This window comes from Pelmatolapia mariae, linkage group LG10_11 (assembly GCF_036321145.2).
Source record: "Pelmatolapia mariae isolate MD_Pm_ZW linkage group LG10_11, Pm_UMD_F_2, whole genome shotgun sequence".
NCBI classification, from domain to species: Eukaryota; Metazoa; Chordata; class Actinopteri; order Cichliformes; family Cichlidae; genus Pelmatolapia; species Pelmatolapia mariae.
In genome coordinates this window covers 73436128-73461002 of record NC_086236.1, presented here as the reverse complement: position 1 = coordinate 73461002, position 24875 = coordinate 73436128, and the positions used below count along the sequence as shown (strand labels likewise).

The 24875-nt window shown below is 42.5% G+C and overlaps 1 protein-coding gene and 1 long non-coding RNA gene across 2 annotated transcripts; both read right to left on the bottom strand.

Annotated features, from left to right (window-relative positions):
- Positions 1-15462: 15462 nt before the first annotated feature.
- Positions 15463-20114, bottom strand: LOC134637683 (macrophage mannose receptor 1-like). The gene is made up of 6 exons (XM_063488172.1): positions 20092-20114; positions 19757-19920; positions 18553-18912; positions 16732-17058; positions 16564-16661; positions 15463-16171 (listed from the first exon to the last, which is right to left on the bottom strand). The coding sequence occupies exons 2-6, from the start codon at positions 19791-19793 to the stop codon at positions 16034-16036; spliced, it is 960 nt and encodes a 319-aa protein (XP_063344242.1). The 5' UTR covers positions 19794-19920; positions 20092-20114; the 3' UTR covers positions 15463-16033.
- A 953-nt stretch (positions 20115-21067) lies between these two features.
- On the bottom strand, positions 21068-23287 carry LOC134637684 (uncharacterized). Its single transcript, XR_010095154.1, has 3 exons — positions 23208-23287; positions 22044-22607; positions 21068-21214 (listed from the first exon to the last, which is right to left on the bottom strand). It is a non-coding gene; the product is annotated as an uncharacterized LOC134637684 (long non-coding RNA).
- Between the last annotated feature and the right edge of the window lie 1588 nt (positions 23288-24875).

Here is a 24875-nt window from a genome sequence, read left to right as displayed (position 1 = left end):
AGCATTTTTCCAGCTTTATTCTTCTCCCAGGCTGAGTCACTGTGTTCGAATCTCAGCTCTGTGTTTGCTCTTCTTTAGGTGCTGTGGGTCAAACTGTGATCTATCCTCTCACGTCTACCTGCGCTGTCAGAGGATCCACTGTCACCCTCCCCTGCACCTTCACACCACCTAAGTCTGTCGATCAGAGAGGAAGAGAAGTTCCACTAAAGATCGTCAGAGTCCTCTGGTATCAGCTCTATCAGCTCACCAAACCATCTGTGTACGACAGTGATTCAACAAACATCGATCCTCGTTATCAATATCTGGGAGACTTGAAGACAAACTGCACTTTACAGATCAGAGATGTTCAGCAGGGAGACAACGCAACCTTTTCCTTCAGGATGGGAGTTAATCATCGTGGGGGACATTTTACTAACGGCACAGGAGTGACTGTCAGAGTTACTGGTGACAACAATCTCCTCAGTCTACGACTAATATTCATCATTAATGTGTCTTTGAGTCAAACTGATCTATATTCTCATTTTAGACGGGATTAGGATGGGAATAATCAGCTCCAGTGATGATAACAAGTTCAGAAAAAAAGAAACCGTCACACTGCTCTGTGCTTCAGTCTGCACTTTTCATCACCTGGAGGTCACCTGGTTCAAAGATGGCTGCATCCTGTCAGAAACAGGCTCCTCCCTCCAGCTGAGCTCTCTGACTGCAGAGGATTCTGGGAACTACACCTGTGCTCTGAAGACCAACATGCAGACTCTGTCTGAGCCGTACAGCCTGCAGGTGGAGGCGGAGGCAGGTTGGTGTTCCTCTCTGAAAGAAGCTGTTTCTTTATCCAGTGGAGCCACTTTACAAACAGCAATGTGACTTTAAGCCTCCACTGCAGCTCACACACACAATTAGGCTGTTCATGTTCCAACTAGCCTTTGAAGGAAATGAGTTCGGTCTGCATTTGTGCTATGTAACTGTAACTGTTTTATAACTGTTTTTGTTGGAATCTGCTTTGCTGCCTTGTGTGAAGCACTTTGTTAGAAACTGTCCTTTTTAAATGTGTTATAGAAATAAAAATGGTTGGTTGGTTGTGGCTATTGTGTAGAAACAAACCACAGGTATGTCACAGCACCGTGACGAGCAGATACCTTGTAAGCTGGAAAGGAAACGGTATGTTCACGTGATCCAATGGGAGACAAGTTATTAAGGGAGGTGGTCAAATCTCTATAAAAAAGTTAATATTCAGTTTCAGAAATGTCAAATCTTTTTCACAGGAGTCAAAGTGGACAACCTGACAGTTGTCCGTCTGCTTCTGTTCAGTGCTCACACTGTGCTCATCATCTTTCTGGCATCAGTAATACTCAAAGGTAATTTACACCCACTTATCTTTCTGTTTCCTTCTCCTCCCTCCGTCTGTTTCTTTACAGTCATTTTTCATACATGAACTTTTGAGGAGTGCCTGGGTTGCCTAACCGTTTGACCTTTACTTTCATAGTGCCAAAGGTCAAAGTTGACCGTGAAAAAACATTTTAAGAAACCTTATCAAGTAGAAAATATCACATGACGGGGCACAGAGAGAGCAGCACAACACTTGTTAATCTTCCTCACATAAAACGTTAGTCATGAAGCACCACAGGAACCATGTGCTCGAACCCATTCAATTCAACTCATCTATTAAATGTATTTTACTGTGTACGTTATACATTATATGGCATGAATTTTCACTGCGCTGTATATCACAGCAGATGACGCACAATTATATGTATCTGCAAAGCCAGACGACACAGATTTGTGAAGCTAATGTGAGGTTTTGAAGACATAAAGACCTGGATGACCTCTAATGTCCTGCTTCTTTATTCAAATAAAACTGATGTTATTGAACTCAGCCATAAGATTTTAGAAACTGTCTAACTAGATGCCGTAACTCTGTGAGGACTTTTTGACCAGGACATGTCCTTCAATGCACATATTAAACAAATACGTAGGACTGCTTTCTTCCATGTGTGCAACATTTCTAAAATTAGAAATATGCTGTCTCAGAGTGAATATCTAGTTCATCAGTATTTTTTAGATAATGTAAATTCATTCACCTCTAACTGTTCTTGATTGTGTACAGGACATGTTGTCTGCAGGTCAGGAGAGGGTCAGCAGCAGACAGCTGAGAGACTTGTGGCGGTGAGTCACATTATTACATAAAGTGTACATGATGGATATAAGCTAACACACAATAGTTGTGGATGTGGGCGGTTGGAAAAACCTCCATCTGACATTTTGTGATTTTCACCGATTTGATGGAGGCAGACGCAGAGGTCCATCACACACCGTTTGCTGACTTCATGGAATAAACTCCAGAGCTGCAGTGTTTCTCCCTGCAGGCTGGAGCTGTGTCTCCCCCTTCTGGCAGAGAGAGTAATTACACAAACACTGTCAGTGCTGAGGATGAGAAAAAGCCTCAGCAACGGTCACAGATGGCTTTCTCTGTCAGACTGTAATCCTTCCTCTGAACACTGAGGCTCTTTTTATCTGAATCATCACAAACTGAACTCTGTTTGCATCACTTGTCATGATTTGGAGTTTGAGCCTGTTTATCAGCACCGACCTGTCTGCTGCTGTCTTCTTCTCTTCCTCGTTATCTCATCGCTGCTGTTTGAACTCTGCTTCCTGTTGTAGCCTCCAAACGTCACTGAGGAGCCGAGGACCAACGAAGAAGAACGAGGCCAGGCTGTGTGACGGCGAAAATACTTCCATGTGAAGAATGAGTACAACCATGAAAATATGGAGCTGTGGTGTTTAATTAATGTGAGGAATGTTAAAGATTAAATGATGTTTGTGTGTATATACTATTTTATTTGTGGATGCGTTTACAAAGTCATCTCATTAGCTGTTAATAAAGACGACCTCAGACCATAAACCTGCAGTGTTAATGATCTGATGTTCTTTCTGTGCCTGTGAACATTAACTGTGTCAGCAATGAAAACTCTTATCATGAAGGTATTTAGTAAATGTGGCTTTCACAAGCTGCTGCTGTGTGATGTTTGTGGACTTTGGTATCAGGTCACCGAAGCTTTGCTGGTTTAAATAACAGAGTCGGTGGCTGTTGTGCTAAAGACTGAGTCCTTACACTGTGTGTGTGTGTGTGTGTGGAACCTGTATTTCCTACACCCTACATGTTGTCTAACCTGATCATTCTTTCAGAGAGAAATATGAGATTTTTATTATTATTATATTTATTACAGAATTATATTTTAAGGACAAACATCAGACACCAAAACATGCAACCATCTCAGGAAACGTTCCTGTGGTTATCAACACGACCCCAGTTCTCTGCTGCTCTTCAGAAGAGCGGCTGTGAAGCTCCATTCTTTTACTTCCTCCTTTGATCTAATCTTTACTTCACGACATCTTTCAGTGACAAATGAAAAAGTCACGTTTTCTCTTTTGGACCGAGTTGTTGTTTCACTTCCTCCTTTTAGGATGCCTCCGTCTGACATTCTGACACCTGAGAGCAGGACACAAAAATAGTTGCTGAAAAACCAAATGAGGAAGTTCAGTACTCATCACAAAGACATCAAACCCACCATCACAGTGCATTGGTCAGTGTCTTTATCAGCACTGCTGCAGTTTGATTGCACATTTAAAGAAGAATCATTCAGTCAGGATGGCAGGTTGGGACAAACTTTGGGGTCTCCTGTTCCTGCTCACAGGTAAGACGTGATCTCAGAGTGTTTATGTTTTAACTGCACAATTTGCTCTTTTTATGTCATGCAAGGTCCAAACTCTGTCTGTTTTTCATGAAACACTGAATCATGATGCATCATGGTTGAGCGGCACCGATGAGTACATCTTTCTTTCTGTCATAAAAAAACAATGACCAGTAAAGTCTGAATCTTTTGTCATGTTTTTTTCAAAAACTCACTTTACTTATGTTGATTATTCAAACACACATCACAAACACAACACTTTACATTTTCACTAAAATATATTTAGATTTTAATAATATAAAATATAAACCTGAATAAAAAGACTCAAACGACTCACATATTGAATAAATGGACTCTGATTTTTACAACATTTTAGTGGAACCCTTCATGGTGCATCTTATGTTTTCCAGTTTTATATTTTGCATCGTATCTCTTATCCAAAGGCCATAAGTTGGAGGTTTTGTGTCCATGTAGTGTTGTAGGTACATTGGAGGGTTTTTTTATATACTATCAACACCACTGAATAATGTAGACGGTGTATGACTTTAAACTGTATTCGTGCATGACGTGAGCAGAGGGATGATGTATGTGCTCTGCAGTGCTTTCTCCCACTCTTCATCAGGGAACAGAGCCCCCATATCCTCAGTCTATTCTTCCCTTATTTGATTAACAGAAGGCTTGACTTTGTTCAGTGACTTGCTTCTCTCATGCAGTCGTTGATCCTCTTCTTTTGTTTATTAGCTTTACCTTCAGCAAAGAGTCTAAACAGGATGCTGAGGGGTGTGCCGGTGTGTCAGCCTCCCTGCAGCGGTGACACACCAGAGCTGCATCAGCTCATCACGCCTACTCTGCATTCATGTTTGTGCTGGGTGCTGACGTTGTTGTTTACAGACACGGCTGCAAGCTGAAAAGCTGCAGCCGTGTCTGTAAAAAAGCTACTGTGAATAAAATATGCTGGAAAGCATGAAAATGTGATCAGGTCTGCCGTAGATCTTTTACAAGGGGATATCTGGAGAATTTACAAACTTCTTACAAAGTCTCCAATTTGTCGATAGCGATAAAATGTGTATTTGATAGCCTGTAGTTTATAGTGTTATAGAGTGTGGCCTGCTTGTATTAAATTCAATCTCAAGCCAGGCTGGGGGTGAGCCATTCCAGTCTTTAACTATAATGAAGTTGGCAGCCTGGTGGTATGTGCGGATGTTTGGCAGGGACAGTCTAAGCTTCTTATGCACACTGACTTGTTGTTCCATATATAGTGCCTTGCAAAAGTATTCGGCTCCCTTGAACTTTTCCACATTTTGTCACATTACAGCCACAAACATGAATCAATTTTATTGGAATTCCACGTGAAAGACCAATACAAAGTGGTGTACACGTGAGAAGTGGAACGAAAATCATACATGATTCCAAACATTTTTTACAAATAAATAACTACAAAGTGGGGTGTGCGTAATTATTCAGCCCCCTGAGTCAATACTTTGTAGAACCATCTTTTGCTGCAATTCCAGCTGCCAGTCTTTTAGGGTATGTCTCTACCAGCTTTGCACATCTACAGACTGAAATCCTTGCCCATTCTTCTTTGCAAAACAGCTCCAGCTCAGTCAGATTAGATGGACAGCGTTTGTGAACAGCAGTTTTCAGATCTTGCCACAGATTCTGGATTGGATTTAGATCTGGACTTTGACTGGGCCATTCTAACACATGGATATGTTTTGTTTGAAACCATTCCACTGTTGCCCTGGCTTTATGTTTAGGGTCGCTGTCCTGCTGGAAGGTGAACCTCCGCCCCAGTCTCAAGTCTTTTGCAGACTCCAAGAGGTTTTCTTCCAAGATTGCCCTGTATTTGGCTCCATCCATCTTCCCATCAACTCTGACCAGCTTCCCTGTCCCTGCTGAAGAGAAGCACCCCCAGAGCATGATGCTGCCACCACCATATTTGACAGTGGGGATGGTGTGTTCAGAGTGATGTGCAGTGTTAGTTTTCCGCCACACATAGCGTTTTGCATTTTGGTCTCATCTGACCAGAGCACCTTCTTCCACATGTTTGCTGTGTCCCCCACATGGCTTGTGGCAAACTGCAAACGGGACTTCTTATGGTTTTCTGTTAACAATGGCTTTCTTCTTGCCACTCTTCCATAAAGGCCAACTTTGTGCAGTGCACGACTAATAGTTGTCCTATGGACAGATTCCCCCACCTGAGCTGTAGATCTCTGCAGCTCGTCCAGAGTCACCATGGGCCTCTTGGCTGCATTTCTGATCAGCGCTCTCCTTGTTCGGCCTGTGAGTTTAGGTGGACGGCCTTGTCTTGGTAGGTTTACAGTTGTGCCATACTCCTTCCATTTCTGAATGATGGCTTGAACAGTGCTCCGTGGGATGTTCAAGGCTTGGGAAATCTTTTTGTAGCCTAAGCCTGCTTTAAATTTCTCAATAACTTTATCCCTGACCTGTCTGCTGTGTTCTTTGGACTTCATGGTGTTGTTGCTCCCAATATTCTCTTAGACAACCTCTGAGGCCGTCACAGAGCAGCTGTATTTGTACTGACATTAGATTACACACAGGTGCACTCTATTTAGTCATTAGCACTCATCAGGCAATGTCTATGGGCAACTGACTGCACTGGCTGCAATCCAATTATTCTTACAAGAGGGCGCCAATAACCCCCAAAAAAACCGTCTAACATGTATCTTTATGTAACAATGCAAAACTAAACAACAAATCAGTATAATCAGCAATATACAGCACTACTAAATGGCAATGAAAATTTTTCCTTCCACATTTAGCCCAAATTACTTTCATGTTCTTCATATTGATTTATCCTTTTAAGTATGTAACACATTTTAAACGGTGCATGTTTGTACAACTCTTAAGATTATGTTGAAGAGAATTCCATATTCTTATACCTTTAACTGTCGGACACATTTGCCTTTGTGTGTTCCTAGCAAACTGATGCTTAAAGTCAAACTTCCTTCTACTGTCCCCACTTCCTGAACACAATACAAACAAACTTTGTAACTTAAGAGGTAATGTATTATTTCTTGCCTTGAACATGATTAATAATGTCTGTCATTTCACTAAGTCTTCAAATTTCAACAATTTCGATTTTATAAACAGATTATTTGTATGTTCTCTATATTTAACATTATGAACCATTCGAACCACTTTCTTCTGTAACAAGTATAGAGGATTTCTATAAGTCGCATATGTATTCCCCCATACTTCAGCACAATAACTGAGATAGGGGAACATAAGTGAGAAATATAAAATATGCATTGCCTTATAATCTAGTATATCTCTGACATTACCCAGAATATGAATATTTTTAACCATCTTTTTTCTAACATGTTCAATATGAGATTTCCATTTTAATTTATCATCCAATACTTCCCCCAAAAAACGGAGTTCAGTAACTCTCTCAATTGGAACTCCATCAATGGACAGAATTACTTCATCCTCTTTTACCCGATTTCCAAAAATCATAAATTTTGTTTTTGTCAAGTTGAAAGATAATTTGTTTACATCAAACCATTTTTTTTTAAGATTTTCCATTTCAGAAACCATTAATTCAGCCAATTCTTTCAATTTATCCCCAGCACAATAAAAATTTGTATCATGTGCAAACAAAACGAAATTTAAAGTTTTGGACACATCGCAAATATCATTTATATATAAATTAAAACGTTTTGGTCCCAAAACAGACCCTTGAGGAACGCCACATTCAATTTTCAGTCTTTCAGAGGAATTGTCTAAATAATGCACATACTGGGACCTATTTTCTAGATAACTACTTAACCAGTTTAATGCAATTCCTCTCACCCCATAAGTATTAAGCTTACAAATCAAAATAGAATGTTGCAGCGTATCAAAAGCTTTTTTTTAAGTCAATAAATAACCCTATTGTATATTTATTATTGTCTGTTGCACATGAAATATCGCAATAGTAGTCATCAGTGCTAATGCCGTTGATCTATTTTTCCGAAATCCATATTGATTTTCACTTAGTAATTGATGTTTTTCAATAAAGCTATCAAGTCTTTCCACAAAAAGTTTTTCAAGTTCTTTAGAAAACTGTGACAAAAGTAACACTGGCCTATAGTTGTTAAAACTATGTTTATCTCCCTTTTTATACAGAGGTATCACTTTTGCCACTTTCATTCTGTCAGGAAATACGCCAGTATGGAATGAAAGATTGAAAATATAACAAAGAGGAGTAATTATACAGTCAAATGTCTTTTTAACTATAACCATATCTAAACCATCGCAATCGGTAGATGTGTTATTTTTAGTCCTGTTTAAAATTGCTGCAATTTCTTTTTCAGTGATATCAGCTAAAAATATAGACGTAACTACTCTGCTTTCACCTTTCCACCTTACCTTTGTTTTTGTATAGCGCTTTACTAGTCCCTAAGGATGCCAAACGCTTTACACGTTCAGTCATTCACACACACATTCACACACTGGTGATGGCAAGCTACATTGTTGCCACAGCTGGGCCAGTTCCATTAGTAATACTTGTAGCAAAGCAGCAGACGCATGGCTTACCTCTTGAAAGGAGTCGGTAGAGGCTTGTGTAGCACCTACCGCCTTTGCTAGTGCCTCCATGTGCTTGGTGTTAGCATCTTCCGATTTAGCTGCACTTCTCATGTTTGTTCAGCCTTCTCTACCATCTTTGCCAGGGTCTTTAATCGTTTTATGTGACATCTTTACAGGTGTTTTATGTTCACTAGTCACTAAACTGAGTCACTGTGTTCGAATCTCAGCTCTCATCTCTGCGTTCTGTCTTTTTAGGTGCTGTGGGTCAAACTGTGGTCTATCCTTTCACGTCTACCTGTGCTGTCAGAGGATCCACTGTCACCCTCCCCTGCACCTTCACACCTCGGAAGTCTTTCAGTGATGGTCAGAGAGAAGTTCCTCTAAATATCTTCAGAGTTCTCTGGTGTCAGAACAATGTGTTCTGTCTGAGACCTGCGCCATCTGTGTGGGACAGTGACTCAAAAACCAGTGACCCTCGTTATCAGTATCTGGGAGACATGATGACAAAATGCACTTTACAGATCAGAGATGTTCAGCAGAGAGACAGCGCAACCTTTCGCTTCAGGATGGAAGCTGATCATCATGAAGGACATTTTACTAATATGACAGGAGTGACTGTCAGAGTTGACGGTGAGAGAAAAAATATATAATTTCTGAAACAAATATTAACCATTAATATAAATGGGCTTTGATAATCATAAATGAGGCATCTGTTGTTGTGATTTGATGTTATAGAAATACAATTTGTATTTGAATTAAGAGAATTTAATTAATCTTTTTATTTTAGATGGGTCTAAAATGAGAATAATTCGCTCCAGTGATGATAAAAAGTTGAGCAGAGGTGAAACCGTCACACTGCTCTGTGCTTCAGTCTGCACTTTCCACCAACTGGAGGTCACCTGGTTCAAAGATGGCCACGCCCTCTCAGAGATTGGCCCCTCCCTCCTTCTCAGCCCTCTGAATGCAGAAGATTCTGGGAACTACACCTGTGCTCTGAAGAAGAACATGGAGACTGTCTCTGAGCCGTACAGCCTGCAGGTGGAGGCAGGTTGGTGTGATCAGTTTCCCTCAGATTTTCCTCTCCGTCAACCAGCTGCATGATGTTAAACCTTTTGCCCCAAAAGTTCATTCTGTTCATCTGGACGTAGCGTTTTCAGGATGTAGCGTAGGCAGCTGTTGTTCTTCTCCCCCGGATCGCCTGGAGCTTTCTTTAGGTGCCTTCCCAGCTTTGACAAATGTCCAGCTGGGATAACCACATTTACTCAGAAAACGCACTATTTATAAGGTTGGGGAAACCTGCAGTCAGCTCAGACAGAAGAAGTCACTTAGATGAGTGACGCAACGTTTCTCCCGCTGAAAACATCCAGATGAACATTATCAACCTTTTGGGATTTCCTTGCCTGGATGATTGAGCATGCATCCAAACCTTTACTGTGCTGCACTCGTCCCTATAACATGTGTTAACCTGCAGCTCCAGGATCCAGAAGGTACATATATTAGATCTGTGTGGCGTCTGTATCCAGTCTCAGAAATGTCTGATCTTCTTCACAGGAAACCTGGACGAGCTCACAGTCATCCGTCTGGTTCTGTTCAGCGCTCACATGCTGCTCATCGTCACTGTGGCATCAATAATAATCAAAAGGTAATTTTCTCCCACTCACCATTCTGTTTTCTTTTCCTCTCTCTTTCTGTCACTGTCGAGACATTTTTGCCGCAAGCAGCAGGAAGCACACATAAAGCCCACTGACTAGCAATTAATCCACTGGAGCATCAGCTGCACTTTTCACAGATTTTACGGTTATCTTATAACTTTGGTTCCCTGAGTAAGAGACTATCTCTCTGCTCTGTTACATATTCCATATGTAGTAAGGGGTAAAGGAATACTTCTTTAAGACACCATGGGTTGCCTGGCTATGCTGGAGCTGGAGAGTTGGACATGTCAGTCATTAATAGAAAAAAGGTTACAATATAACCGTACATTCTCTGTCGTTTTGAGACTGTATCTCCAGTCAAACATATACACACGCATGTTAACGGGAAGGAAGTATGTGAGAACATATACACCTGCTAAATGGGACATGCTGGGCTTTGGCAAGGGTCTACCCAAAATCGCAGGGTTATGACAGAGAAAGAGCTGGTCATTTTCCCAAATGGTCCTGGTGTACCTGATGAACCAAGAATGAGAGCAAACGGAGGGAAGATGTAGCAGAGAGTATGAGCTAGGGCATCCCACGCCAGAGCAGGATCATTGTTATGCAGGGAGAAGAACAGATGGCGGTGTTTTGACTCCACAGAGTCTCTACCCTTCCACAGAGACGGCTAATTCGCTCAACCATCTGAGGATGGAGTCTCCACTCTGCTGAACTCGAGCCCCCTCTCAGCATGGTGTGAGTTGCTAAGCTGAACACTAGCTAATGTACTGCCCTTAGCAAGGAGAAGAGGGGGTGAGCCCATTGCCACAACTGAGTTGCCAGCTTGCAAAGGAGACGAGAGGCTAGGCCTCTTGCCTGTTGATATATGGTGCTGCAACCATTCCGTCTGTCCTGATAATAACATATCTTAATCTCAGCAGAAACTATCGGAGCGCAAGGAGGACAGCTCTTAGCTAACATATTTATGTACTGGGTTTCTCAGTGGTTGGTCCAGTGGCTGTTGACCCTGCAGTCCTTATGAGCAGTGCCCAAGCCAATGGGGGACACATTTGTGAAGATCAGCTGAGGGTCAGTTTCTGGTTTCACTGCATGTCCCTGCTCTAGGGTTGGGTGAGTCCCTCCACCAGGTGATGGCTCGCTGAACTCCCCATGATACTAAAGTCACTCTCTGATGAGACTGTTGTGGACACAGGCCCAGCTTCAGCGGGTGCTGTTAGACCCGTCAGATAAAAAGGAGTGATAGCAGGACTACTTGTATCATGACTGCCATGAGGCATAGTCTCAAGTTGACCCAAGAGTGTAGTCTGGAACAGCAAATTTTGAAGGCCTTTTGCGACTCTTCGGTCAGGGAAAAAGTGGCTCTGTTGAAGTCCAAAGTCGAACCTAGTCATGACCTGGGATGGGTGGAGCTTGGTCGGAAGAGCATGGCTATGTGGCTGCAGCACTGTTTTTCAGAGACTGCATAGATCAGCCATTGAAGTGAATGTTCGAGGAGCCAGAGGAATGCTGGCTCCTATCTATCAACGCCTGAAGCTGGAGGTAACACAAAGAAAAACATTAAGGTGAAAACATAAACAGTAACCAAACTAAGGATTGAACTGAACAGAATTAATGATAAACAGAACCTAAGAGTCCAAAAACCTCAAAAGACCCATGACACCATGAAACGACCAAGTCTTGAAAAGCTAGAAAGATTTTCTTAATGAAAATTCATGTTTCCGCCTGTAACTGTTCTTGTCTGTGTACAGGACGTGTTGTTTGCAGGTCAGGAGCAGGTTAGCAGAAGAAACTCAAGAGACAGGTGAGTCACGTTATTACACAACTTCTTCCAAGCTTATGAAATATTGAGCCACTTAAAGCAGACCTTTACAGCTGTTCGTAAAGGTCACACACCGTTTGCTGACTTCATGGAATAAACTCCAGAGCTACAGTGTTTCTCCCTGCAGGCTGGAGCTGTGTCTCCCCCTTCTGGCAGAGAGAGTAATTACACAAACGCTGTCAGTGCTGAGGATGAGAAAAAGCCTCAGCAACGGTCACAGATGGCTTTCTCTGTCAGACTGTAATCCTTCCTCTGAACACTGAGGCTCTTTTTATCTGAATCATCACAAACTTTTCTCTGTTTGCATCACTTGTCATGATTTGGAGTTTGAGCCTGTTTATCAGCACCAACCTGTCTGCTGCTGTCTTCTTCTCGTCCTCGTTATCTCATCGCTGCTGTTTGAACTCTGCTTCCTGTTGTAGCCTCCAGACGTCACTGAGGAGCCGAGGACCAACGAAGAAGAACGAGGCCAGGCTGTGTGAATTCATCAGTATTATATTTAACAGGGTTATTTCTCTCGTGTAAAACAGTTAAAGTGCTCTTCTGCTTCAAGCTGTCAATAAAAATCAATCAGTAAGGCTCAACAGAAAGACTGTGAGCAGTTCACTGGTTTAAAATAAATCCACCTGTTTATGACCAGAATATCATCAGGAAGTCAAAACATCATGTACTGGAAGGTTTAAGATAAAACACGTGTTGGTAAAACCTGATTGTGTGTGTGCTGCTGTTATTGTATGATCGTGTGTGGATTGATACTAAAGTACTCATCCGTCCAATAGCAGATATTTGTGTTTTATAATTGATTCTCCAATTAAAATATTGATATTTTAGTAATTTGCGCTAAATTTGTTAACAGTAACAGGAACACAGTGGGAAACTACTTTATTGAGATCATCTAAATGATTGGTAGAACTACTTCTTCTTCCACCTGTCATAGTGATATGTCAAATACGGAGGTGTAAATGCGGATGATAATAATGGATGATCGCAAACAGCCAAGACGCGGCTGGTGACACGTGGTAAGACCACAAACCTCGTCTAACACAAAAGCAAATCATAACACAGAATGTGATGATGTGTTTATGATGAAGTGAACTGAGATGATAACGGGGTTCTTGCTGATCACAGCTGGCTTGGCCCTGGCTTATCGAAGATTAAAGAAAGCGGAATCGGCTGTTCAAAACCCCACAAGGCTGCCCGCTGGGATTGAAACGATGGGACGGGTCGTGACTTCTCAAAATGGGCTCGTTGAACGCAACACGGATAAGATCTTGGAGAAGCTCACGGCTCTCCAATGGGAGATTGAGAGACCAGTGACGGACTGCTAGATCGGCAGATAGATTGTTCGTACTAAAGGAAAACCACCATCATTTCATGCGGCCACCATATCGGCTCCAGCTGTGGTCTCAGGGCTGGAGCTGAAAATAACAAATTCTCACACTGATAACAGACGGCGTTTAGACTGTTCCTCCCCTATGCAAGGCCACCTGGGTCGGCTGGAAGACTGTTAACTTAGCCTGGCAGGGTGAAGGACACTCTCTCAGCTAAACTCAGGACACACACACACACACATACACTGATACACACTCATCCCCCCTCCCTTTCCAAACGCCTTCGATGCTTGTGTACTCCTGGGGAAGATGGCGGTCGACTGGACCAGCGCAGACATGCTACAGGACCGGATGCGCTGTCTACACCGGCTCTCTCTTACCCTTTACCCGCCCCTGTTGCTTGTCTTGTTTCTATGGTGTATTGATAGTCATGTGCTTTTTGTATGCGCTGAGGTGGGGTTTTTTTTTCTGATCTCAAACTGATCTCCCTGTTGGAGCTCAGTCTGGGGGGAGTTCTTTTTTCTCCTTGTCTTTCCTCATGTGGTGCATTTTCCATTATTATACCTCTCTGACCTGTTTTCCCCATGTGATGTTTGTGTAATGTATGTATGGTCGGAAGGGTAAGATGGCGCTGGCACGGCTGGCAGCCTTAACCCAATTTCCCTCGGGATGAATAAAGTATGATCAATCAATCAATCAATCAATCAATCAAACCTGTGACTGCTTTTAGTATAACAAACCTACTGCGGTGTGCCGACTGAATTATTATTTTTATTAGAATAATTATTTGTGAGAAAATCAACGTTGGTGTGTATCGGCTCACTGAGTGGACAGGAAGGATGGGCCTACATCCTCAGTGGTGGAGGGGTTGGAGTTTGCTGAGCCCTCACACTTTTATAGGTGGACACGTCCTCTGTGGACACAGCAGGCAGAGGATGACTTATTGCAACAAATTGTCTAAATGAACAAAAATGGTGAAAGTTGCTTTTATTTATTTATATACATATTTATTTGTAGTCCACATGCATTGGCCAATCACGTCTTTGGTTTCATGTAGTTACCGTCCTGTCTTTCTTTTTGTTCACATGTAAACAAAACTGTAAACACACTGATACCCACCGCTATGGCGGCCATTACACCCATAGGCTGTAAATAAAGGATGGACGTTGGTGCATCTGAACGTGAAGCTTTGAATCTGCATTCTTTCTACAGGCCAGCAGGGGGCAGCTGGTCTGGTTGGAAGAAATCTGACTGTATAGAAGTGCAGTCTCTAATTTCAGGTCTTACTGAATGCAACAAAACAAACAAACAAACAAAAACAAAGAATCTTCTGTACATTTCCACACAGTATATTAATAGAGTCTGTAAACAAGCCGCAGTTACCAGGATGCACACTACATCGTCTTTATTCTTGTAGTGCAATGTGAAGGTTTGGCCAGCAGATGGCGCCATGCGTGGTCTAAAACTGTTACTGTGGAGGTGAAAGGTTGGACTTTTAAATGGTCAGTCACACATTTTCAGTAACAACGATGAAGTCCTGAAGGAAAACTCGATCATTACCACTCAGACTTTTTCTACTGAATAACAAAAATGTTATTGTCCAACAAAACGAGCATTTTTCTAAAGATAAAAAAGAGTCAAATCAACCTGTGAACATCAGCCATTAAAAGTCAGCTGATCAGTCACTTCCTGGTGGGCAGACTAAACCGAGCCAGAGTCACAGCTCACAACTTTGGAAGAGCTTTCCTCAGCCCATCATTTACTTTATTTCATTCTCATGAAAGCCCCTCCCACGGTAAAAGAGAAAATATAACAAACAATACAATTATTCAAAACACATGATCATTATGAAAAGGAAAAATAAAGACATGTATCTGTAAACACATCAGCCATGTCCATGTCAGGGCAGCTCAGTCTGCAGTTTGTCTTAAACGACTGCTGAAAACTCATTTTATAGATGAGCTTTAATCTGTTTCCTGTTGTTTTTGGCTTTTGTTCCTCTAATGTGTGTGTGTGTGGAAGTGTGTGTGCAGCAGTGAATGCAGCGCTGTGTGGACAGGTACTCTGGTCTTAATGTGGAGTTTTATCAGACTGTGAAACACTTTGTGTTTGAAAACAGAAAATATTTGATCTGAATTATTTAGAAAATGACCGTCACACAGCTGTCTCGTCGCTTTCACAGATTTTTCTGTGAACAGATGAGCAGCACAAGTTTTCAGCATTTTACATTCAGATGTTTCACAAACTGTTGGATTGTCTGTCTGGGATTTCATAGCCAGTCATGTGACTGCTGTCCTGCCAATCAGCTTCACTGTATGTGAGACGTCTTATTTTTTAGCATCAAACTTCATGTTGTCTCAGCATTTATGATGTGTGTTACTGGCATCAAATTCAAAATAAGAGCATAAAAATGAAGCAACTTAAAGTTCTGACAGGGACAATAAAATATCAATAGACTTTATTGAATAGAGTTTACAATGAAGATGGATGCAGAGCCATCACTGTAGTTTACAGAATCAAACAGCAGCAGAGACATTTCTGAGACTTGTACAGAAAAATGTATATTTAATATCATAATAGAGAGCATAAATGCCCGATTCACTGACATATACGGCATCTCTACTGTTATATTGCTGGGTGCTCATTTGAAATATAATGTATGAAGTCAGAAAGCTCAGACATCAGACTGCTCTGAACACTCAGTTTCACTTTTTTCTCCTCTTGAACTTTCATATGTAGAGACAGGATATCATGAACATTTATATCTGAGACACAGAAGGTCCGCTCACCTGCTCACCTGCAAACTTTAGCTTCACCAATCAGAAGAAACAAAGAGGCATAAAACAGCTCATCAGACACTCTGTGATCTGAGCTTAGGATAAAGAAGGATTATTTCCAACTGTCAGTCATGCAAAGCTACGCTGTTACAGTCCAGCAGTCAGAGTACAGAGATGGAAATAAGTTGAAGTACACAGCAGATCATCTGAGGAACATCAGCCAATAACGTTCAGACTAAACCGACCCACAGTCTTCCTTCTCACAGTAACCGGCTGTCTCCTCCTCTCTGTGGAAAATCTTCCCATCAGGCTGCGTCCTCCACCTCAGCTTCACCTCCTCTCTGATCCCTTGCTCCACCAGCTTCTCCCTCACCTGAAACACAGTTTTCACACATTAACAGAAGCTCCTCATTAATCAGCCGTTGTTTCCGTAGTGAGCAGAAAACGTTGTTCGTGCTGTTTCTGGGGGAAATGAACTAAATGAACTGGCTGGGGATGAAACTGAAGTTTGGAATTAGGCCTCATTGCCTGTCATTGGTTCACTTCGTCTCCTCACAGTAATCTGAATTTAAATGACTTCTTCAAGTTACCAATTAAAAAAAGGTTAAATAATACAAATCGATGGGATCCCATTAAACGAGCCCCGTATCTCTGCAGCTGTGTGCTGTCACGTGTCCCTGAGCCTGCACAGACTCACTGCTCTCTATCATTTCACAGTAGTTATAGCGGTCTGTTCCTTGTATCGGGGCCCGTGTGACCTCTGACCTGCTGCAGGATGGATTCTTGCACTGTGGGGTCGTTCAGGTCTGCAGATCCCGCCCTCAGCTGAACCTTCACTGACCTCGAGGCCGAAGGTTTGACATCTGCAGAGAAAGAAAAGGCCGATGAGCCCAGGAGGACCAGACTGTGCAGAAACACAGAGGACAGACTCACCTCTGGAGCAGAGGAAGGGGCGTTGGTCACCACAGTTATGACTGTTGAAGGAGCCTGTTGATCCAACTATTGTGGCACAGTTTACTCTGTCATCAGGCTGCCCGGGCCCCCACGGCAGGTTGGAGGCTGTGCTCGAGTTTGACCACGTCCAGTAATTTCTGTACAGTCCAATCCAGGCGTCAACAGTAAATGGCAACATGAAAGCTATCTGGTTGTTGTCCGACCAGTCGGTGATGGTGCTCAGGTCTGTGTACGTCTGTCTGCAGTAAGACTGAGCATCAGACCAGGTCATTGAGTTCTTCACCAGGATGTGTTTGTTAGTCGCAGCTGAAAGACAAACGATCAGACGGATTCAGACCTGCAGCCAGTGGCGGTCCTAGCCTGTTTGGCGCTCTGCTGTCACAGATGCCAACAGACTAACTAAACTGATCCACAAGGCCAGTAATGTTGTGGGGATGGAGCTAGACTCTGTTAGGGTGGTGTCTGAGAGGCAGATGTTGTCCAAGATAAGGACAATCATGGATAATACCTCCCACCTACTCCATGACATGCTGGCTAGTCACAGGAGCACGTTCAGTGAGAGACTGAGATTACCCATGATGCACCACTGACCGACACAGGAAGTCATTCCTGCCTGTTGCCATCTCCCTGTACAGCTCCTCCATCTAACACACTGTGAACACTGCAATAGCTACACCCTTTTTACACACACTCTTTTCTACTCTGGAATATTCTTGATATTTATTTATAATCACCTCTGTTAATCCTTGATATTTATAACTGAGTGATCTGTATATATTAGTGCTATTTCTTAAATGTGTAAAACTGTAACATAATGTATTGTTTGGAGTTTAGTCTGTTACTGTTACTATTTTTACCATTTCTTCTTGGAGTAACTGTGACCCACATCATTTCCTCAGGGATTAATAAAGTATTCTGATTCTGATTGTTTCAGGATGACCTGCCATTATCCAATGACACATCTGCTTACCTGTATCTTTTGCTCGTTACTCTTCCTCTTCTTTTCTCTTTTTTCTAAACTGAGCACCTGATGGCTTTGAACTTTTCTTGTCCATCTTCCATTGGTTTTAATTTTGCACTCCAGTATGAACACAAATCCCCCAACCCGAGGATCACCACAACATAACCTAACAGACCTACACCTTAGTTCACAGATTCACTTTGTCTAAGGTTTATTTCTGGGATTTTGCACAACCCAGGATTCAAATCATGAATACATAATGGACTTGGATTTACAACATTATGAATGAAATGTGCTCTATTTGGAAGCAGCCCCTCCCCTTTCTACAGGTTATGTGAGACTTTAAATCATCAAACTGTAAATTATAAATGTTAAATTGTTATTGATCCCTTTACCCCTGGTCCTAAAGTGTATATTTATTTTCTTACTCTTCTTATATTTATTGTTTGTTTACTTGCACTGCTGTAACTGGAGCCTCGTCGTCTCGTCTCTCTCTATACTGGACTGTATGTAGTGGAGATGACAATAAAGTTTACTTTGACTTCAGCAGCGAGCAGGCGCACCGAGGGCTCTCCCGCTCACTTTATAGAATTTTGAAAAAACATCGGTGCAAATTTTAAGTCTGTATCATGATGTCTGCTGTTTCGGTGCCCATGCCTCCCCAGAATGCGCTGGCATGATGTCGGGGCAGCATGAGTACGAGCAACCTTATTTTTTTTGCCGATACCCGTGATGCCGCCCTGGGCAACCGCCCATCTCGCCCATATCAAAAACCGCAAGTGCCTGCAGCTAAAATGTTCAGTTTGTCAAACCCTGGTACCAAAGTCTGAAACACTCACCATTATAGCAGACAAAGTAATAACGAGCTGAGCACTGTCTTGTGGACCATGATCCAAATTTAGATATTGTAACACACTCATCAGTCCCTGGCTGTCCCCAGGACCAGGAATTAAACCAGGATGACTGAACTGGACCAGTTTGAGACCATTTCCAGCCGCTCTTGGAGAGTCCAATCCACGCCTCTGTGCTCCCCGCCCTTTTCTGAGCTTCCTGGATGAGAGCTGAGCTGTTAACGATGGCGAGGTCAATGTACTCATCTCTGCAGTATTGCTGAGCATCGTTCCAGGACTTCTGCAGGTCAACGAGGTGGAGCTGTCTGACTAACTGATCAGACTGAAGATGGCAGACCATCACGTAACCTGAGAGGACACGAGTCAGTCAGCGCGGTCACAGACTCACCTCAGCTCGACTATTTTAGTCATCAGGAGAATAAATTCTTTACATACTACCACAACGCAAATGTTTTGTTGACATCTTTAAAGACATGTTAATATATGTGTCCTTCAAAGGATGTGTAACTCGTGTACTGGTTAAAATGTGTTTACAATGCCTGTGGACACCTACACACTGGTTTCCTGCTCCAGGGCAAAACTCTCACATCAGGTTAAAAAGCTGCTTTAACAGTGTTAAGTTTGTTTTTCACTCTGGCCTTATTGCACATGTATTTGGACGATTTTTCCTCTTCAGTGTGCACAATGAAGGAAAACAACGTGTTGGTGGTCGAGGCTCAAAGCTGAACAACACGTGCACACGGACGTGCTAAAAGCAGTCAGGATGTGTTTCAGCGAGCTGACGGGTTTGCAGCGTTTCAGGCTTTCAGTCAGATTTCTACACAGAAAATCAAATCAAGACGTGTTTTTGTCAGCAGTGCACACAAACAGAGCCACGCTCATGCACTGACTCTTCCCTCCTTTCTTTCTTTTTTTACTCTTTTACTTCACTTTATACAAACTGTTACAAACTGCCGACTATTAAACTGTCAATCAAACTTCTAACTGGACCCAAAGAAACCTTTAGAAGTTTAGTTGACATGACAAAGATCTTTGGAGATTGTACGAGTGTTTCTGTGACTGCTTGAAGCTCGTTTACAGACACCTTTAAAATAATCACTATGGAGCAGTTCACTTTGTGCTTTCTTTGATTTTCTGATATCAAAAGTTTCATTCAAACTATAAATGAGGCGACTGAGATGAGTTTACAGACCTGAGAGCAGCAGCAGGATCAGTCCACACCTCTTCATGACTGAGAGCTGAAAAACTGTGAAGACGTCCTCATGAATCTCATCTGCAGCTGCTCGTTCATTATTAATCAGAACACTTAAAGCAGCATCAACAAAGAGGCAGATGTCTCTGTCATTCACTCCATTTCTATCCGAATCGAATCATTCAAACAAAACTATCAAACATATTTAACATTTGAAACGTTCAACTTTAAAACTGTTGTCTTCATTCAATTATCATCATTTTGTTTATTAGAATACCAGATAATGAATGTGTGAGATTATCAAATAAACCAAATCAAACATATGCATAACATACCGACACGATGAGACGTCTGTGCAGCTGCGACACAGTCAGAACTCTTCATCTGATATAAATGTCATCCTCGCTCCTCCTCCCACGTCTATCAGAGACTTTGTAAAAGTGGTTTTAGAAAGCAGCCCAGTGGTCATTACAGTGCATTTGATTAAAGATGCTCAGAGTCATTTAACTGAAGATGACTTATTCAAAGTTATTACAGATGCAAACAGACTGACGTCTGGCAGAACGGGCTGTGAACTGGAGCTAAACCAGGTCACGGGCGTCGAACCATGAAACTAGGACTGAGGTTAAAGGCAGTAAACGGGCCGTTCGCTTTCAGGCTTCAGTCTCTGTGAGAGGAAGAACATGCTTCTCCTCCTGACTGGAGGTCAGCGTGTCTGCTGCATCATCAGCAAAGATGGACGCACTTGGAAATGTTTGCGTCTTCATTTGAATCCAAAGCCGAGGTTTGCGGGTTTGCTTGCTGTGCATGCGTTTGCATGGATACAGCACTGATCCCGACCACTTCAGTCTTATTTGAATAATGTTGTCATTATTATAATTGGGACAAAAGAGCGTTCAAGCTCGACTCCTCCAAACAAATCAGTGATGATGAAGACACAACCCGACACATTTCACATGTCAGTTCCAATCATAGAGAACAAATAGTTTTTATTTTGTTCCTTGTTTGTTTGGCTTCAGCGTGTTTTTTAATGATATTACACTTTTAGTGCATCTCCTCTGAAAGTGCAAAGCTTGCTTTGAGAGTCTCACACAGCACCACTTCCAAAGATGGAGGCTCAGTCACATACAAATAAAATGCACTGATTTTAAAGTCACCACTAAATTTCACTGAAAGTAAGTAAATAAAATGTTGTTTGTGTAGCGCCTCACAATGCGAAGATCAGAAAGTGCTTCACAAAGAAATACCAAGGAATTTAACAGAAAAGTGAAACTTTTTAAATATCATTATTGGATGTGCTGCAGGTGGTGATGCTGATACAGGACATACCTGTTCCAGTGATCACACGGTGAACGGTGTTGCCACGGCAGCCGGATGCCAGCTCGTTGCCCGTGGTGACGGAGAAGTCCACCTTTGCTGGGTGTCAGCGTTGGTCTGTTCTGCTCGACGCCGGCGGTGCTGAGGAAGGAGAGAGCGCTCCTATATTTATTTTCAGTTTTTAGTTTCATTCAATGGAAACTTTTAGATTTTCTTCTTGTTAGGACTCAGAAAACTTTACTATCCACATGACAGAGCACTCGGTCTCATATCTGATTATGTGTAAGATGAAGAGAATATCAGAAATGATGGTAAACCTGAAGTCTGCTTTGGATTATTCTCTTTAACTATCAGTTGGCAACATTTTAACTTTGTGTTTTGAAGGTTTGAGTAATTGCAGCCACCACGAGTACATGAAAAAGGACTCGAGGTCTTTTTTAAACCTGTGTTTCCATCCTGTCTGAGCACAGCCGACAAACATCATGAAAATGATTCAACACAAAAGTAACCAGTTGTTAGTTAAACTCTGTTTTCTATGTGAAAACTGTCGTTTCAGCTCCGTGTGATGGGAGAACATTACAGCCATGCGCTGAGTCCCCTTACACAACAACGATGCTAAGTTTAGTAAAACAGTTTGCTAGTGTAGCTGCTGACACTAGTCTCATTTCAGTTTGATGGTACAAATGTAACAGGAGTGACATCATTGATATTTTCCTATATATGCACCATTTTGGAAAAAGAAAGCTCAGTGGTGGAATCAAATATGACATTTCAGTCAAAATTCAAGGTATTTATTTCTATTTCATATCATTTATGACTCCTGTGTGAAAGCTTTAGTTATATTTAAGGACAATATCCCAAAAATAAAGTCAGAGTTTTGATCCTTGTGTGTTTCAGATGAAATGAAGACAAACTGATGCAGTAAATATTCTTTTAGTGATGAGAAAACTGTGCAGTATAATTTACTTACGATGTTGAAGATATGAGAGCATTAAACAGGCTGATGTTTGGAGGCTCTAACAGGAGAGAGATGATACAGAAACATGACATCTTTCTAAAATACTGACACACTTTATGAAGGGACAACTTTGTATTTAAATGAGCTGCATACTCTTCCCACTGAAACCAGCACAATCCCACTGTGATGAAAACAATATTTGAACTAAATATATTCTGGATAAATCAAAGCATTATCAAAGTTGTCCGTGGTTCCCTTATTTTTCCTTCTTTCCCTGTCAGATCCTGTCCTGCAGGATAAACAGCAGTGAGTGGTTCCCTGTGTGCAGCTGTTACAGTTTGTGTTGGAGATACTTCTGCAGATACAGGAAGCAAATATCGAGAAAGTGTTTTCAATGTTTTTAGCAGTCCCTCAACTGCAGAGAGCTGTCTGCTCTCCTCTGCATCTCTCAGCTGCTGCTGGCTCCTCTTCCTCCTCCTCTTCCTCACACATTGTCCTGGATCTGTCCTGGTGTCTCATCAGGGGTGGAGAGCCTCCGTCTCCTCTCACCTTCTCAGGCTCTTCTGACTCTGGACACTTGCAGAAGGAAATCAACCACGGCAGTTAGCAACTAAAGCAGCAGAAGTTTATCAAATATCTGAACTTGCAGGATGAAAACACAGTTTTCTCTTAGAATCACAAAGACACACTTTATGCATTTTAATCAGAGAAAGGAGAAACAGGACAGGATCCTGCAGAGTGTTGGTCTTTATAACAAAGGTGACAGACTCAGGTTGTTTGATATAAGCCGGACAAAAACAGGAGGAGGACTTCTCCATCTACTGTCTGTCTCATTATTAGTGCTTAATACAGGATGAGAGCTCTTTAAGGACAAACTGCAGCACAGCATGCTTGAGTCTGCGTCCTCACCGCAGTTCGCGGGCCAGATATTTGCTCAACCGTCTGCGCGGTGTTTCCTGAACCGTTTAAGTACGTTTGGCTTCACACCGACAAACAGACGCAGCGTCGGCAGAAACCTGAACTAACTAACCGACCAAAGAGCCGCGTTAAACGGCGATATCACCAACGTCACGTAGCTTAGCCGAAGGTTCGCTAAATGTGACTTTTTAAGACTTTTCATTACGCTAACATTTGTTCCGCGGTATATTTGAAGTGAGATAAAAGCGCAGCGCTTACTTTGAAGACTTTATTTCTGGACAGCTTCACTTCGGCCGTCCACCATTTTTCTTCATCCGTTGACTCGCAGTGAATTCTGGGATATGGTGAGCGCGCGGCTTCTATCCGTGTGCGCGTGCGTTCTTTATGACGTCACTGGCAGATCAAAGGAATTAGCTTTTGCTTTGATCGTCACAGCCACATCACAGGCAGGAAAAGCCTTAAATAGAAGCATTACTGCTCATCTGTTTGCAAATGTTCAACAGTCGGCGTTCTCCAAAACAAGGAAATTATCCCGCGGTTCTCTCAAACCCAGAAAATCTAATGTGCGATACAAACATGTCAACACGCAGCGAAAATGAAAATTCAGTCCTGGTCACACCAGACCAGATTATGCCACCTATCAACAGGTGCTTCGAAAGGCTCTCTGGAGTTCAGTGGAGCATGATAGAAAGTGGCGCATACGACTCTGGCGTCATAGCGGTGCTCGCTGATATGATTTGTGAAATCATTCAGATCACCTCTACTAGAATCATCAGAAATGCCCTTCCTGTTATTCAGGAGCGCATGACGAAGGCAGATCCGGAGCCTTTAGGTGCGGGGAAAATAAGCCCGTCCCTCGGAGACTCGATCTCAGCCGCCATCGCAAGCGCTCTTAACGTCCCGAAACAGCGACATGAGAGCGCTGACGAGCTGACACGGATGGTTGAGGAAGAGATCTCCGAAAAGGTCAGCTCAACAGTCCAACTCATTAGAGAAAGCCCCGATCTCCCGCAAGACCCCGCCGTTTATGTCAGCGGCAAGTGTAGTAATATTAAAAAGCTGCACCGCATGGTTTGCCACGCTGCCTCGTGCCTTAAAAGGCATGTAGCACGTAGGCTGCGCTGCCGGTGCGCGTCGAGTGGCTCTGATTCCGGTACAGAAAGTACGGATTCAAAGATGTCCGTGAAATCAGCAATCACAGAGATTTCTGTGATTCTGTCATCAAGGAGCTCAGATGGAGAGATGACAGATAAAAATGAGGACGAGGAAGAAACTCTAACAGAAAAGGACGAAATCAAACCAGCTGCAGGAAGCCAAAGTATCCGAGCTCCAACCCCAGTAGAAGTGGTTGCAGCTGACATCGTAAATGAGATACTTGGCAACATGGATTTAAGCAGTGAAGAGCACTGTGAGAGGTGCAGCTTACCCAAACCTGCCTTTAATGCAGGATTACTTATCAACAAGCTGAGAGACTTCTTCTCCAGATGTTTGCCATCCACCTCTCACTCCGGGCTCAAAGCACGCAAACAGCGCTTTTCCATGTTTGCGAGAAAACAATTTGACAAAATGAAAAAAGAGCTGAGAAAAGTAATAAAGGCAAACAGAAAATTTTTTGTTTGTCTAAAAAACATGTGCAAGTACCCCAAAGGTGACACCGTGCCCTCAGATGAAGGTATGGTTTCCAGTCTCCCAGGGTCCCAGAGTACAGAGGCTCATCGAGCCCCTTCTCGAAACACACTGCTCCGTTACATACGTTCCTCTCCCGTCGACTTTGACGCCATTGGAGCAGACGTTAATCAGTTATATAAGAAATTAACGACGAAAGAAAAACTTTTCGTCGTCCACAAAACAGTGGAAAACTTTAGAACTAGTGGGGGAACCAGAGATTTTACTGTGGAGTTAACGGCAAAAATGTTTGATCTACTC

Bases quoted from the DNA above. Each gene is read 5' to 3' on its own strand.
- LOC134637683 (XM_063488172.1), bottom strand. From the start codon at position 19,793: ATGAAGAGGTGTGGACTGATCCTGCTGCTGCTCTCAG. The intron at 18,913-19,756 runs GTCTGTAAACTC...GTGTCCTCTCAG, and splicing joins GATCCTGCTGCTGCTCTCAG to GTTACGTGATGGTCTGCCAT. The intron at 16,172-16,563 runs GTCAGAGGTCAC...ACTGTGTTTCAG, and splicing joins AAGAATCCATCCTGCAGCAG to GTGAGGGAGAAGCTGGTGGA.